The sequence below is a fragment of the Thunnus albacares genome, chromosome 14 (assembly GCF_914725855.1).
Source record: "Thunnus albacares chromosome 14, fThuAlb1.1, whole genome shotgun sequence".
Taxonomy (NCBI): Eukaryota; Metazoa; Chordata; class Actinopteri; order Scombriformes; family Scombridae; genus Thunnus; species Thunnus albacares.
In genome coordinates, this window is record NC_058119.1 from 30,393,088 (window position 1) to 30,407,355 (window position 14,268).

General features: G+C 40.0%; 1 protein-coding gene and 22 non-coding genes across 29 annotated transcripts in view; 21 read left to right on the plus strand and 2 right to left on the minus strand.

The window, feature by feature from the left end:
• The window catches only part of LOC122996608 (LIM domain-binding protein 3-like), a 93,495-nt gene that overhangs the window by 32,402 nt on the left and 46,825 nt on the right, over window positions 1-14,268 (minus strand). For all 7 annotated transcript variants that reach the window (XM_044372176.1, XM_044372174.1, XM_044372171.1 and 4 more), the window contains exon 4: window positions 116-267. In XM_044372176.1, the coding sequence (XP_044228111.1) occupies window positions 116-267 (152 nt within the window). The remainder of the gene's footprint in view (window positions 1-115; window positions 268-14,268) is intronic.
• Window positions 3,806-3,879, plus strand: trnat-agu. The gene has a single exon. It is a non-coding gene; the product is annotated as a tRNA-Thr (tRNA).
• Window positions 4,123-4,196, plus strand: trnat-agu. Its single transcript has one exon. It is a non-coding gene; the product is annotated as a tRNA-Thr (tRNA).
• Window positions 4,587-4,660, plus strand: trnat-agu. The gene has a single exon. It is a non-coding gene; the product is annotated as a tRNA-Thr (tRNA).
• On the plus strand, window positions 5,218-5,291 carry trnat-agu. The gene has a single exon. It is a non-coding gene; the product is annotated as a tRNA-Thr (tRNA).
• Window positions 6,050-6,123, plus strand: trnat-ugu. Its single transcript has one exon. It is a non-coding gene; the product is annotated as a tRNA-Thr (tRNA).
• On the plus strand, window positions 6,393-6,466 carry trnat-agu. Its single transcript has one exon. It is a non-coding gene; the product is annotated as a tRNA-Thr (tRNA).
• trnat-cgu lies at window positions 6,960-7,032 on the plus strand. The gene has a single exon. It is a non-coding gene; the product is annotated as a tRNA-Thr (tRNA).
• Window positions 7,393-7,466, plus strand: trnat-ugu. The gene has a single exon. It is a non-coding gene; the product is annotated as a tRNA-Thr (tRNA).
• Window positions 7,746-7,819, plus strand: trnat-agu. Its single transcript has one exon. It is a non-coding gene; the product is annotated as a tRNA-Thr (tRNA).
• trnat-ugu lies at window positions 8,134-8,207 on the plus strand. The gene has a single exon. It is a non-coding gene; the product is annotated as a tRNA-Thr (tRNA).
• On the plus strand, window positions 8,482-8,555 carry trnat-agu. Its single transcript has one exon. It is a non-coding gene; the product is annotated as a tRNA-Thr (tRNA).
• On the minus strand, window positions 8,927-9,000 carry trnat-agu. Its single transcript has one exon. It is a non-coding gene; the product is annotated as a tRNA-Thr (tRNA).
• trnat-agu lies at window positions 9,234-9,307 on the plus strand. The gene has a single exon. It is a non-coding gene; the product is annotated as a tRNA-Thr (tRNA).
• On the plus strand, window positions 9,697-9,770 carry trnat-agu. The gene has a single exon. It is a non-coding gene; the product is annotated as a tRNA-Thr (tRNA).
• Window positions 10,278-10,350, plus strand: trnat-cgu. The gene has a single exon. It is a non-coding gene; the product is annotated as a tRNA-Thr (tRNA).
• trnat-agu lies at window positions 10,900-10,973 on the plus strand. The gene has a single exon. It is a non-coding gene; the product is annotated as a tRNA-Thr (tRNA).
• On the plus strand, window positions 11,468-11,540 carry trnat-cgu. Its single transcript has one exon. It is a non-coding gene; the product is annotated as a tRNA-Thr (tRNA).
• On the plus strand, window positions 11,980-12,053 carry trnat-ugu. Its single transcript has one exon. It is a non-coding gene; the product is annotated as a tRNA-Thr (tRNA).
• trnat-cgu lies at window positions 12,730-12,802 on the plus strand. The gene has a single exon. It is a non-coding gene; the product is annotated as a tRNA-Thr (tRNA).
• On the plus strand, window positions 13,192-13,265 carry trnat-ugu. The gene has a single exon. It is a non-coding gene; the product is annotated as a tRNA-Thr (tRNA).
• Window positions 13,487-13,560, plus strand: trnat-agu. Its single transcript has one exon. It is a non-coding gene; the product is annotated as a tRNA-Thr (tRNA).
• Window positions 13,938-14,011, plus strand: trnat-agu. The gene has a single exon. It is a non-coding gene; the product is annotated as a tRNA-Thr (tRNA).

The window sequence follows — 14,268 nt, forward strand, 5'->3', positions numbered from 1 at the left end:
ATTAGGATTATTTTAGTTCAGGTGGAAACTTTCAGGATTTCCTTTCAGTCATATTTTACTTAAAAAGTCACCAGAAGACAGAAATCATCAACTCATCCATAGTGTCTGATCTTACTTGGACATGGTGAGTGCCAGGTTGTAGTTGGCCATCTTGATCTTGTTCTGGGCCTCCAGGTGAGTCATCCCCTCGGTGCTGACGCCATCGATGGCGACGATGACATCACCTTGGACCAGGTTACCCTGCGCCGCCTTGCTGCCCGGAGTGATCTATCCACACACAAACACAACAACAAACACACACATTTACATCCCACTTTCCTCAAAGCAAAAAAACAAATCTGCCACAATGTCAACTGTTTAAACTCTTGCTCAAAGAAAAGAAAAGAAAAGAAAAGAAAAGAAAAGAAAAGAAAAGAAAAGAAAAGAAAAGAAAAGAAAAGAGGACACAGGTGAAAATGTTTCTGTTGTTACGTCGTCTGTTACAACTGTTCTGAATGTAGGTTTCTAGCACATGTATTAAAATGTGTCCAGTAACACAGAACAGGTCAGCGCACACGTCAGTCTGCAGCTTTCAATCACTTTATGGATGGAAAAGCTTCACTGTTTTACCACGAAACCATCAATCAAATGAGAAAAGAATTAATCAATAAGGTAATGATTAAAGTGTCTGCAGCCTGACGTCACTATAATCTAAAAATCCACTTCAGGATTGGAGTTTTTGTTTTGCGTTTACAGAAACCTGAGAGAGAACACCTTGAACCGACGGCGTCCATCTTCAAATAAACCAAAATTATGAGCAAGAAGACTTTTTAAAACTGTGTAATAAATGTTTACCTGAAAGTATCAAAAAGTCGTTAAAAGAGAGAAAAGCGATATAACTCGAGAGGAATGTTCATGTTTAAAAAGCAGCAGTTGCTCCTGACTGTTGAACTCTTGAAGCCTGTGACAAAGTTTATACTTCATCACTGTGGAAACGGAAACTAAAACAGCGTTACGGTACATCACATGTTGTTTCACATGACTGAGACACATCTGAAAGGAATAATTAACACAACTGTATAAATATGGGACGAGTCAAGATAATTTCAACCTCTGCAGCACAGATTCTGACCAGCGTTATGGAAGTGATATAATCACATAAAGCATCTCTGTCTTCTCATGGTAAAAACCTTCACACCACGCAGGGACCGACTGATGCTCCAAATACAGTTTTCGTGCGGTGTGTGAGGTCAGACATCATCTCAGCAGGACAAATTTATCCCTGATGGAAACATGTCTGTTTGCAGGATTTGTGATCTTTCATTAACGGAGGTCTGTCTGCAACCTCGGTGGCCTCTGTGGCGCCTCGAACACAATGACTGGGCACAAGTGTTCATGCCTGAGTGTTAAACCCCAGACAGCTGTACATACAGCGCTAACCCCCCCCCCCACCCCCTACCCCATCGCTGAGTCACATCCAATCACTCCAATTACAACCAAATATCCCTCATGCCATCTCGCTGCTCTGACTCTCTCATATCATCCTTCTATTTCCATCCAGCTACGGTCCACGACCTCTGACCTTTACACCTGGAGGAGAGAGAGCGCAGGAGGAGCAGGAGGGATGGGAGGGCTAAAGGTATGGTAGAGATGGAGGTGTAGAAATAGAGGGAGGTGGTGATGGTGCAGGAGGAAGGAGGAAGTTATCTAGAAGTGTGCAGGTTTCATTTATACTACATGAAACAGTGTCAGATATATAACGATATTAGTCTCATCAGTCCCATCAAGAAGATCAGATTCACTGTTAATATTACATGATAACTATCTGTGGAGGTTCTGTCATCACTTTGTGATTATATATGAATGATAATATTCATGCTAAATCCAACTTTCATGACTCTTCTTATTTGTTGATTATTATAAAACCAGCCTACAGGCGCACGACCACCAACCACTGGACTGGTGGTACTGGTGGTGCATTGTGGGATACATTTGGCTCTGAATATGAAGCGGTGTTTGGAGAAGCCTGTGTGGGATGGACCAACTGCATCCATGGCAACGTTACACTTCCTGTTTACATCCCCTAAAGCATCATAAGAATTGTAGTTCTAAATCTGAGAAAGTAAGACAGGAACAAAGAATAATAACAGGAGACAAAATCCAATAATATGAACTTTTTCCATATTTTTATCACTACTAATGATCAGAATCTTATATTCCTGGAACACTGACACCCTCCTCTATACATTCATAAACACATATTTGTCTTGTGTTGAAGAAATTCAGTTTTAGCACACAGCAGGAGTGTGTTTGTCCTTTAAGTCTGTTGGTACGTCGCCCCCTGTCTGCAGGGAGAGTAACAGCAGAGAAACAAGAGAAGTCTGCAGGATTAACAGAAAAATAACAGCAGCTGAGACCTGAATGATCCTGAATGAGACTGTACCACACACACACACACACACACACACACACACACACACACACACACACACACACACACACACACACACATCGATAAAGGTTAAATAGCACTCTGACAGTTGGCTGCAGTTCTTATCTCTCTCTGACTCATCTGGCTGACATTTCCACTGAATGAGGGTTAACAGGCGTGAATGAAACATCGCCCCCTGGAGACGAGCTGTTAGCGGCCGCTGACAGTGACAGACGGCAGTGAGTTGGTCCCAGTTACACTCTGCTCACATTACTGGTCCAGTTACAGCTGAATGAAGTCCTGCACACAGACCTGATCACACAGAGACTCAAACACCTGAGTGTGATGCTGGTTTATTAGATTAGAAAACTTTATTAATCTGGAGAAAAGGACCAGTTTGGTTGTCCGTGGACAGTGACAAATAACTAGTGTAGTAACACCTGGCAACAGGTGATGAGAGGTGCAAGTTAGCAGCTCTGGTTTGATCATGTGACTCCAGAACGACACATACAAGCGTTTTCTTATCTGGCGTCTCTATCAGCAGTAATCTGCTGGACCATCACACATCACTGTTAAACAATAATGATGTTTTATGATGTGACAACGCTGTGGTTAAAGTCTGGTTTGGCTTGTTTTGGTCCTGTGGGTTAAAGTTACTACTTCCTTAAAGTTAGGCCACCTTCGTCGTCATGGCTACAATAATAACCACGGGGTTAAAGGTTAGGAGGCGATCGTAGTTATGCTTTTTATCTTGCGGTTGGAAACAGGAAACAAAGTCCACTGTTGGGTTAAAGCCTCCATCCTCCCTCCTCCTCTGAATGAGGAAATCTGTCCACATATATATACGTCATCTGATCTGCACCACTGCTAGACGACAGCTGTCACTCAAACGTCGCTATAGGTCGTTTTTGGTCGACTGACATTACGACCTGTTGTGTTGTTTTTCTGGGAGGGCCGTCTCGACATCTGACAAAAAGAATCAAATCAAATGTGCTTCACAATGTTTCTCATCGTTGGTTTTTTTTTGTGCTTTTCGATTATTTGATATATCAACCTCGTGGTGGTATAGGAAAAATTAGAGGTATTCATCCTGAGGGGAGCATGAATGTCTGACCCAAAGTTCATGACAATCCATCCAATGGTTGATGAGATATTTAAGTTCAAAGTGGAGAACTGATCCACTGGTAGAAAGACAGAAACAGCTTCTCTGCTGCTTTGATTATTTCACTGTATAACTATAAAACAAGAATGTATCTACTATCAATTATTTCCTGAATCAGACGTCGATCCTCCTCCTCTCATATACCGGCTGGATATTGTAGAGCGGCAGCAAGCTTCTAAAGGCCTCACTCACCAAAACCAGCAATACCATTAACACCAGTAATGGTAGTAAGAGGCGCTGTGGCTTAGTTGGTTAAAGCGCCTGTCTAGTAAACAGGAGATCCTGGGTTCAAATCCCAGCAGTGCCTGATGGTCATTGGGTTAATTTCATAGTGGCTACCTTTCTACTGCCTGTGAGGCATTATTTCTCCATCTTATCCCGGGATACTTGTTTGGTGAACATTTTCCTTAAAATATTTTTGCCTTATTTACAACTGAAGCAACAATATGGATCAAAATCAAGACAATAAACATAACTTTATCATTTCAGCTCATAAATGTCTTCGCCTCAGTGTGACGACACCTTTAATATGAGAGGAGATGTCACCAGAGGTGCTGTGGCTTAGTTGGTCAAAGCGCCTGTCTAGTAAACAGGAGATCCTGGGTTCAAATCCCAGCAGTGCCTGCTTATTATCTCTCATGTTTAACCCACCACCAAGACGCTTCTTTGTGACCCCTTGAAGGGGACCTACTTCCTGTTAATTCTTCACAATTAAGTCTGTTATTTAGTCATTTAAAAGCTTTTAATTTGAAGCAGTGAAGCAGGAAATGTTGGGTTTGCATCAGCAGTAACTTAACACGTGTCTGATACGACTGCCCCCCAGCAGACTTCCTGAATCTGACCATCTTAGTTTCAACTGAAGCAACAATATGGATTACAATCAAGACAAAACAAGACGTCTGATGACATTTTTACTTTTTTTCCACCATTTTATTGATTATGTAAAGAATTATTAGTTGCAGCCCTGTTTCATGATATGACTGTAGCTTTAATATGAAAGAAGCTGTTATCTGAGGCGCTGTGGCTTAGTTGGTTAAAGCGCCTGTCTAGTAAACAGGAGATCCTGGGTTCAAATCCCAGCAGTGCCTCAGACTGCTGATACCACTTTACTCAAAGAGTATCATTATATGAAAGTGTATTCAGTAAGTGTCTTTTGTATAAGTGTGTTTACTAACTATTCTGTCACTTATAAATGATCACAGAACAACATCTACAGCACTGCAGCAGAAACTAAACCTCTCATTGCTTATTTAAATTCACACTGATTGGATCGTTTCTAAAAACACTTGAAGCATCGACTACACTGACAGACAATATAACTTGTGGAGCTCACAGCGGCGCGAGAATATTGCCTGTGATGTCAATTTCCTCACTTACACTTCTCATAATGACATAAAAGATCTCTAATGTTGTGTTTTGCACCATGTTTCTGCAAAGCATCTCTCACTCCCAGTCAGTGAGCCGGCCCTCCCCTCCCACTGTGCATAACCACGCTGTTTTCTTTAAAATATTTTTGCCTTATTTTCAACTGAGGCAACAATATGGATCAAAATCAAGACAACAAACATAACTTTATCATTTCAGTTTATAAATGTCTTCATCTCAGTATGACTATAGCTTTAATATGAGAGAAACTGTCACCAGAGGCGCTGTGGCTTAGTTGGTTAAAGCGCCTGTCTAGTAAACAGGAGATCCTGGGTTCAAATCCCAGCAGTGCCTTGTTGTTATTATTATTATCCCTCATGTTTAATTCACCACCAAGATGCTTCTTTGTGAGCCTTTAATTTAAAATATTTAGCTTCATCTACACCCGAACAACATGTTTGTGTTGACTGAAAAGTCACCTGCACAGATCCACATTAAAAAGACACATTTTCCAAGTTAATTCAGTCTGTAAGAACTCTTCTTATTGTTCATTTCACCTCTGCTGCAGTTACAGAGGCTTAAAAATATTCCCACTACAGTCTTCACCAACTTGCTGTACATCACTCAACAAGTCTAAAGACAGAAGCTGAAGGCTAAATAAGCGAACCTGTGATTTAGTGGTTAAAATATCTGTCTTGTAAACAGGAGATTGTTGGTTCTGATCCCAGCAGTGCCTTGACGATGCTGTTCAGAGAGAGTTCTTCATTACAGTAAAAAACTATTTGGTTTGACTTGTAGAAAATCAGCATTTTGGATCCAGTGAAAGCAAATGTTGCACGAGACCTTCAACATTTCTCTTGCTGCAACAAGTAGCTGATTAATCAATCGACAGAAAATTAATCTTCAAGCACTTTGATAATCATTCAATCGTTTTAAGTCCAAACGTTCTCTTGTTTAAGCTTCTGAAATTTGAGAAGGTGCTGCTTTTCCTTGTCTTACTCCTTATGTCTTACTTTTTTTCAGACAATTAATTGATTATGAAAAGAATTATTAGTGGCATCCCTTTTTCAGGATATGACTGTAGTTTTAATATGAGAGCAAAGTTTGTCAGAGGCGCTGTGGCTTAGTTGGTTAAAGCGCCTGTCTTGTAAACAGGAGATCCTGGGTTCAAATCCCAGCAGTGCCTGGTTGTCATAGAAAACCATAAAGCTGTATGTTAGCTGTCGATCGCCCACCTTCTGAAATGTGAGAACGTGCTGCTTGTTCTTGTCTTAAAGGTGCAGTAATTTGTAGTTTTGTGCTGCTGTTCCAACAATACAAGACACTGATGACATTCTTACTTTTTACTTACTTTCTTTTCTTACTTTCTTACTTTTTTCAGACAAGTAATTGATTATGAAAAGAATTATTAGTTGCAGCATATGAGAGGACATGATGAGAGCATCTTTCAGCAGAGGCGCTGTGGCTTAGTTGGTTAAAGCGCCTGTCTAGTAAACAGGAGATCCTGGGTTCAAATCCCAGCAGTGCCTCACACTCCAGAAACTATTTGCAACTTACTCAAAGAGAACTTATCAGCATCATCATATGAAAGTGTTTTCAGTAAGTATCTTTTGTATGAATGTGTTTATATAAAATGATCACAGATCAACACCTACAGCACTCAACCTCTCATTGGTTATTTAAATCCACACTGATTGTATCGTTTCTAAAAACACTTGAAGCATCGACTACGCTGACAGACAATAAAAGAGACGAATGAAGCACTGAAATATCATCACAGATTCCTTCACACCTGAATATATGATGTTTTTTTCACTGTAGTGACGATGACACTCAGCTGGCTACACCTTTTCAGGTTTTCAGCTTGTTAAACTTTGCCCCCCAGTACTAAAATATGGAACTGTCACAGTTACAAAAAGAGAAGAAAGAGGAGGTTTACCCAAAGAAAGTAGCTCATTGACTTCAGCTGTTACGGCAGTGTTGCTTTTGTAGATTGATATTGAAAAACCTGCATTCGACAGAGGTGCTGTGGCTTAGTGGTTAAAGCGCCTGTCTCGTAAACAGGAGATCCTGGGTTCAAATCCCAGCAGTGCCTAGATGTCATGGAAAACCCTGAAGCTGAGTGTTTGCTGTCTGTCACTGTTTCTGCACTTGAAGACACTTGGTTACACTGAAGCATTTCAGTCTCTAAAGGCCCAGACTCACCAAACCGACATCAAAGAACTTGCAGTGGGTTGCAGTGATGAAGGCCGACTGTTACATTGCCTTTGTCTGGGCCAAGAAGTTACCCTTGAACAACAAACAGGCAACTAGCATATACGTTCTGATATTCACAGAAAAACTGGCCCAGGTCCTTCACATAGAAATCAGTCCACAGGAAATAAAAAATGATTAATAAATGTAAATTCCTTCATAATTCTTACATATAGAACCTTTTATGACAGATGTCACCACAGGCGCTGTGGCTTAGTTGGTTAAAGCGCCTGTCTTGTAAACAGGAGATCCTGTGTTCAAATCCCAGCAGTGCCTGTTGGTTGTGGGGTCACTTTCACAGTGATTACTGCCTGTGAGACATTATTTCTCCATCTTGTCTGGTGACTGTTTTCAAAAAATATATTTATACCTCATTTTCTCATCTTAGTTTCAACTGCAGCAACAATATGGATTACAATCAAGACAAAACAAGACGTCTGATGACAATTTTTTATGTTTTTTCAACCAATTTATTGATTATGTAAAGAACTATTAGTTGCAGCCCTAGTTCAAGATATAACTGTAGCTTTAATATGAGAAGATCTGTTTACCAGAGGTGCTGTGGCTTAGTTGGTTAAAGCGCCTGTCTAGTAAACAGGAGATCCTGGGTTCAAATCCCAGCAGTACCTGGAAGATGCTGTTCAGTAAAAGCAAATGTTGTATCAGACCTTCAACATTTCTGCAAGTAGTTGATTAATTAATCAACAGAAAATCTTAATCTGCAAGGATTTTGAAAATGAATGTGCTGCTTTTTCTCTTCTTAACAGTGCAGTGAATATAACGTTTTGGAGTTTTTGACTGTTGTTCCAACAAAACAAGACGTTTGATGATATTTTTACTTTTTTTTCTCAAAAAATTCATTGATTATGTACAGAGTTATTAGTTACAGCTGTATTTCAGGATATGATTGTAGCTTTAACATGAGAAGATAGCTTCTCACAGCGGTGCTGTGGCTTAGTTGGTTAAAGCGCCTGTCTTGTAAACAGGAGATCCTGGGTTCAACTCCCAGCAGTGCCTGATTGCCATGGAAATCTCTAAATGTTTGTTTGTATGCTATTCAATCTACCAGCTTCTGAAACGTGAGAAAGTGCTGCCCTTTCATGTCTTAACAGTGCAGTAAATTTAATGTTTTGTAGTTATAGACTGTTGTTCCAACAAAATAAGACACTGATGACATTCTTACATTTTTTCAGACAATTAATTATGAAAAGAATTATTAGTTGCAGCCCTATTTGGGGATATGACTATAGCTTTCATATGAGAGGACATGATGAAAGACACCGTCACCAGAGGTGCTGTGGCTTAGTTGGTCAAAGCGCCTGTCTAGTAAACAGGAGATCCTGGGTTCAAATCCCAGCAGTGCCTGGTCATTGTGGGGTTCCTTTCACAGTGATTACCTTTCTTCTATTACTGTCTTTGAGGCATTATTTCTCCATAATATCCCGAGATACTTAGACTTGTTGAGTGATGTACAGCAAGTTGGTGAAGACTGTAGTGGGAATATTTTTAAGCCTCTGTAACTGCAGCAGAGGTGAAATGAACAATAAGAAGAGTTCTTACAGACTGAATTAACTTGGAAAAATGTGTCTTTTTAATGTGGATCTGTGCAGGTGACTTTTAAAAGCCAGGATTCATCATTTAATTTCAATCAACACAAATATGTTTTTCAGGTGTAGATGAAGCTAAATATTTTAAATTTAAGGCTCAAAAAGAAGCATCTTCATGGTGGATTAAACAGGCACTGCTGGGATTTGAACCCAGGATCTCCTGTTTACTAGACAGGCGCTTTAACCAACTAAGCCACAGCGCCTCTGATAACAGTTTCCCTCATATTAAAGGTGCAGTCTAGGGATGTCAGTTTTGGTTAACTGCAGTGCAGTAAATTTAATGTTTTGTAGTTTTGGACTGTTGTTCCAAGAAAACGAGACACCTGATGACATTTTTATTTTTTTTCAGAGAATTATTAATTATGAAAAGAATTATTAGTTGGATATGATTTCAAGATATGATTGCAGTTTTAATGTGAGAGGCAGGTTTGTCATACGTGCTGTGGCTTAGTTGGTCAAAGCGCCTGTCTAGTAAACAGGAGATCCTGGGTTCAAATCCCAGCAATACCTGCTTATTATCTCTCATGTTTAACCCACCACCAAGACGCTTCTTTGTGATCCCTTAAAGGAGACCTATTTCCTGCTAATTCTTCACAATAAAGTCGGCTATTTAGTCATTTAAAAGCTTTTAATTTGAAGCAGTGAAGCAGGAAATGTTGGGTTTGCATCAGCAGTAACTTAACACGTGTCTGATACGACTGCCCCCCAGCAGACTTCCTGAATCTGACCATCTTATTTTCAACTGAAGCAACAATACGGATTACAATCAAGACAAAACAAGACGTCTGATGACATTTTTATGTTTTTTCAACCAATTTATTGATTATGTAAAGAATTATTAGTTGCAGCCCTATTTCAAGATATAACTAGCTTTAATATGAGAAGACCTGTTTACCAGAGGTGCTGTGGCTTAGTTGGTTAAAGCGCCTGTCTAGTAAACAGGAGATCCTGGGTTCAAATCCCAGCAGTGCCTCAAAATGCAGAAACTACTTTCAACTTACTCAAGTAGAACTTATCAGTATCATTATAGGAAACTGTGTTCACTAAGTATCCTTTGTATGAGTGTGTTGCAAATAAATGATCACAGGTCAACACCTACAGCACTCAACCTCTCATTGGTTATTTAAATCCATAGTGATTGGATAATTTCTAAAAACACTTGAAGCATCGACTACGCTGACAGACAATAAATGAGAAGAATGAAGCACTGAAATATCATCACAGATTCCTTCACACCTGAAAATATGACTTTTTTTCACTGTAGTGACGATGACACTCAGCTGGCTACACCTTTTCGGGTTTTCAGCTTGTTAAACTTTGCCCCCCTGTCTCATAGAAGATAGTACTAAAATATGGAACTGTCACAGTTACAAAAAGAGAAGAAAGAGGAGGTTTACCCAAAGCAAGTAGCTCATGGACTTCAGCTGTTATGGCAGTGTTGCTTTTGTAGATTGATATTGACAATCTAGCATTTGACAGAGGTGCTGTGGCTTAGTGGTTAAAGCGCCTGTCTCGTAAACAGGAGATCCTGGGTTCAAATCCCAGCAGTGCCTAGATGTCATGGAAAACCCTAAAGCTGAGTGTTTGCTGTCTCTCACTGTTTCTGCACTTGAAGACACTTGGTTACACTGAAGCATTTCAGACTGTTACATTGCCTATGTCTGGGCCAAGAAGTTACCCTTGAACAACAAACAGGCAACTAGCATATACGTTCTGATATTCACAGAAAAACTGGCCCAGGTCCTTCACATAGAAATCAGTCCGTGGAAGGTCTTAAAGGGGACCTACTTCCTGTTAATTCTTCACAATAAAGTCAGTTATTTAGTCATTTAAAAGCTTTTAATGTGAAGCAGGAAATGTTGGGTTTGCATCAGCAGTAACTTAACACGTCTGATACGACTGCCCCCCAGCAGACTTCCTGAATCTGACCATCTTAGTTTCAACTGAAGCAACAATATGGATTACAATCAAGACAAAACAAGACGTCTGATGACATTTTTACATTTTTTCAACCAATTTATTGATTATGTAAAGAATTATTAGTTGCAGCCCTATTTCAAGATATAACTGTAGCTTTAATATGAGAAGACCTGTTTACCAGAGGTGCTGTGGCTTAGTTGGTTAAAGCGCCTGTCTAGTAAACAGGAGATCCTGGGTTCAAATCCCAGCAGTGCCTCAGACTGCAGAAACTACTTTCAACTTACTCAAAGAGAACTTATCAGTATCATTATATGAAACTATGTTCACTAAGTATCCTTTATATGAGTGTGTTGCAAATAAATGATCACAGATCAACACCTACAGCACTCAACCTCTCATTGGTTATTTAAATCCATAGTGATTGGATAATTTCTAAAAACACTTGTAGCATCGACTACGCTGACAGACAATAAATGAGAAGAATGAAGCACTGAAATATCATCACAGATTCCTTCACACCTGAAAATATGATGTTTTTTTCACTGTAGTGACGATGACACTCAACTGGCTACACCTTTTCAGGTTTTCAGCTTGTTAAACGTCTGCCCCCCAGTACTAAAATATGGAACTGTCACAGTTACAAAAAGAGAAGAAAGAGGAGGTTTACCCAAAGAAAGTAGCTCATTGACTTCAGCTGTTACGGCAGTGTTGCTTTTGTAGATTGATATTGACAATCTAGCCGTTGACAGAGGTGCTGTGGCTTAGTGGTTAAAGCGCCTGTCTCGTAAACAGGAGATCCTGGGTTCAAATCCCACCAGTGCCTTGATGATGCTGTTCAGTTTGACTTTGCAATCAAAATGTTCTATCACACATACAGAGGCTCCTGATGTGCCAGTGAACTGTGTAGTGGTTGTCAGAGGCAGCTAGCTGTCTCATTAGCTGGAGAGCTAATATCTGCAGGGTGTTTCTACTCAGATAGCACCTTTTTTGTTGTGTGGTTATGCTGGTCATTTGTTAATGTTAAATGGTAAGAGGCAAGGCATTCGAGAACGCTCAAAAACGTCACATCCATTGGATTTTCATGGAAAAACCGACCTAGGTCCTTCGCATAGAAATCAGTCAACAGACTGTTACAGACAACTGAGAAAGTCGAGGAAGGTCTCAACCCATTCACTCATTGGCAATAAAAATGATTAATAAATGTAAATTTCTTCATAATTCTTACACAAAGAACCTTTAATATGAGAAAAGATGTTATTAGAGGCGCTGTGGCTTAGTTGGTTAAAGCGCCTGTCTTGTAAACAGGAGATCCTGGGTTCAAATCCCAGCAGCGCCTGATTAACAGTAAAGTAATTTCCTAGGAACTACAGGAAGATGTGTCTTCCAATTCAAATTAAATACAGTCCTTTCCAGTGTTCTGAATCTTTATGAGGTCACTTCATTAAAGTACAGACACAAGAAGAAGAACAGAGATTCTGTAAGCCTTCTTACTGGTCCCACTGCAGCGACCAGTATTCTGTTGGTTTTGGTAAATGTCTTGCTCAACAAAATTTTGAACAGCATCTAACACAAGATCACGTGGTGCTGTGGCTTAGTGGTTAAAGCGCCTGTCTTGTGAACGGGAGATTCTGGATTCCAATGCCAGTAGTACCTGATGGTTGTGGGTTTACTTTCATATTGATTACCTTTCTCTAAGGCATAAGGTGTTTCTCCGTCCTTTCTATTCGGATAGCACCGTTTTTGTTGTGTTGTTGTGTGGTTATGCCGGTCATTTGTTGACGTTAATGGGAGAGAGGCAAGGTGCAAAAATGTCACATCCTTTGGATTTTCATGTAAAAACTGGCCCAGGTCCTTCACATAGAAATCAGTCCACAGGCTGTTACAGACAACCAAGAAAGCTGGAGAAGGTCTCAACCCGTTCACTCATTGGCAATAAAAAACAATTAATAAATATAAAGTGCGTCATAATTCTTATATATAGAACCTTTAATATGAGATAAGCTGTCACGAGAGGTGCTGTGGCTTAGTGGTTAAAGCGCCTGTCTCGTAAACAGGAGATCCTGGGTTCAAATCCCAGCAGTGCCTAGATGTCATGGAAAACCCTAAAGCTGAGTGTTTGCTGTCTTTCACTGTTTCTGCGCTTGAAGATGCTTGGTGATACTGAAGCATTTCAGTCTCTAAAGGCCCAGACACACCAATCAAATCATCATCAAAGAACTTGCAGTGATGAAGGCTGACTGTTACATTGCCTTTGTCTGGGCCAAGAAGTTACCCTTGAACAACAAACAGGCAACTAGCATATACGTTTTGATATTCACAGAAAAACTGGCCCAGGTCCTTCACATAGAAATCAGTCCACAGAAAGTCACAGAAGTTCTCAATCCATTCACTCATTGGCAATTAAAAATGATTAATAAATGTAAATTCCTTCATAATTCTTACATATAGAACCTTTTATGAGAACCGTCACCAGAGGCGCTGTGGCTTAGTTGGTCAAAGCGCCTGTCTTGTAAACAGGAGATCCTGGGTTCAAATCCCAGCAGTGCCTGGTGGTTGTGGGGTCACTTTCACAGTGATTACTGCCTGTGAGGTATTATTTCTCCATCTTGTCTGGTGACTATTTTTAAAAAATATATTTATACCTCATTTTCAACCGAAGCAACAATATGAATCACAATTAAGACAATAAACATAAATTTATCGTTCAGCTCATAAATGTCTTGGCCTCGGTGTGACGGCACCTTTAATATGAGAGGCGATGTCACCAGAGGTGCTGTGGCTTAGTTGGTCAAAGCGCCTGTCTAGTAAACAGGAGATCCTGGGTTCAAATCCGAGCAGTGCCTGCTTATTATCTCTCATGTTTAACCCACCACCAAGACACTTCTTTTGTGTTCCCTTAAAGGGGACCTACTTCCTGTTAATTCTTCACAATAAAGTCTGTTATTTAGTCATTTAAAAGCTTTTAATGTGAAGCAGGAAATGTTGGGTTTGCATCAGCAGTAACTTAACACGTCTGATACGACTGCCCCCCAGCAGACTTCCTGAATCTGACCATCTTATTTTCAACTGAAGCAATAATATGGATTACAATCAAGATAAAACAAGACGTCTGATGACATTTTTACTTTTTTTCAACCAATTTATTGATTATGTAAAGAATTATTAGTTGCAGCCCTATTTCAAGATATAACTGTAGCTTTAATATGACCTGTTTACAAGAGCTGCTGTGGCTTAGTTGGTTAAAGCGCCTGTCTAGTAAACAGGAGATTCTGGGTTCAAATCCCAGCAGTACCTAGATAATGCTGTTCAGTTTGTATTTCAATAAAGGTTGGTTTGACTTTGCATTCAAAATGTTCTATCACACGTACAGAGGCTCCCGATGTGCCAGTGAAAGCCAACCCATAAAAATGTTTCTTTGCGATAGTCAACCACCTAAACCTTACCCCACCTGTAAACCATCAACTTTTTTTTTACCAACCATTTTTACTAAACCCCAGTAGGTTCAGTGAGCTGTGGTCAGCGAGCAACACGCTGCAGTTTTGGTGTGAAAT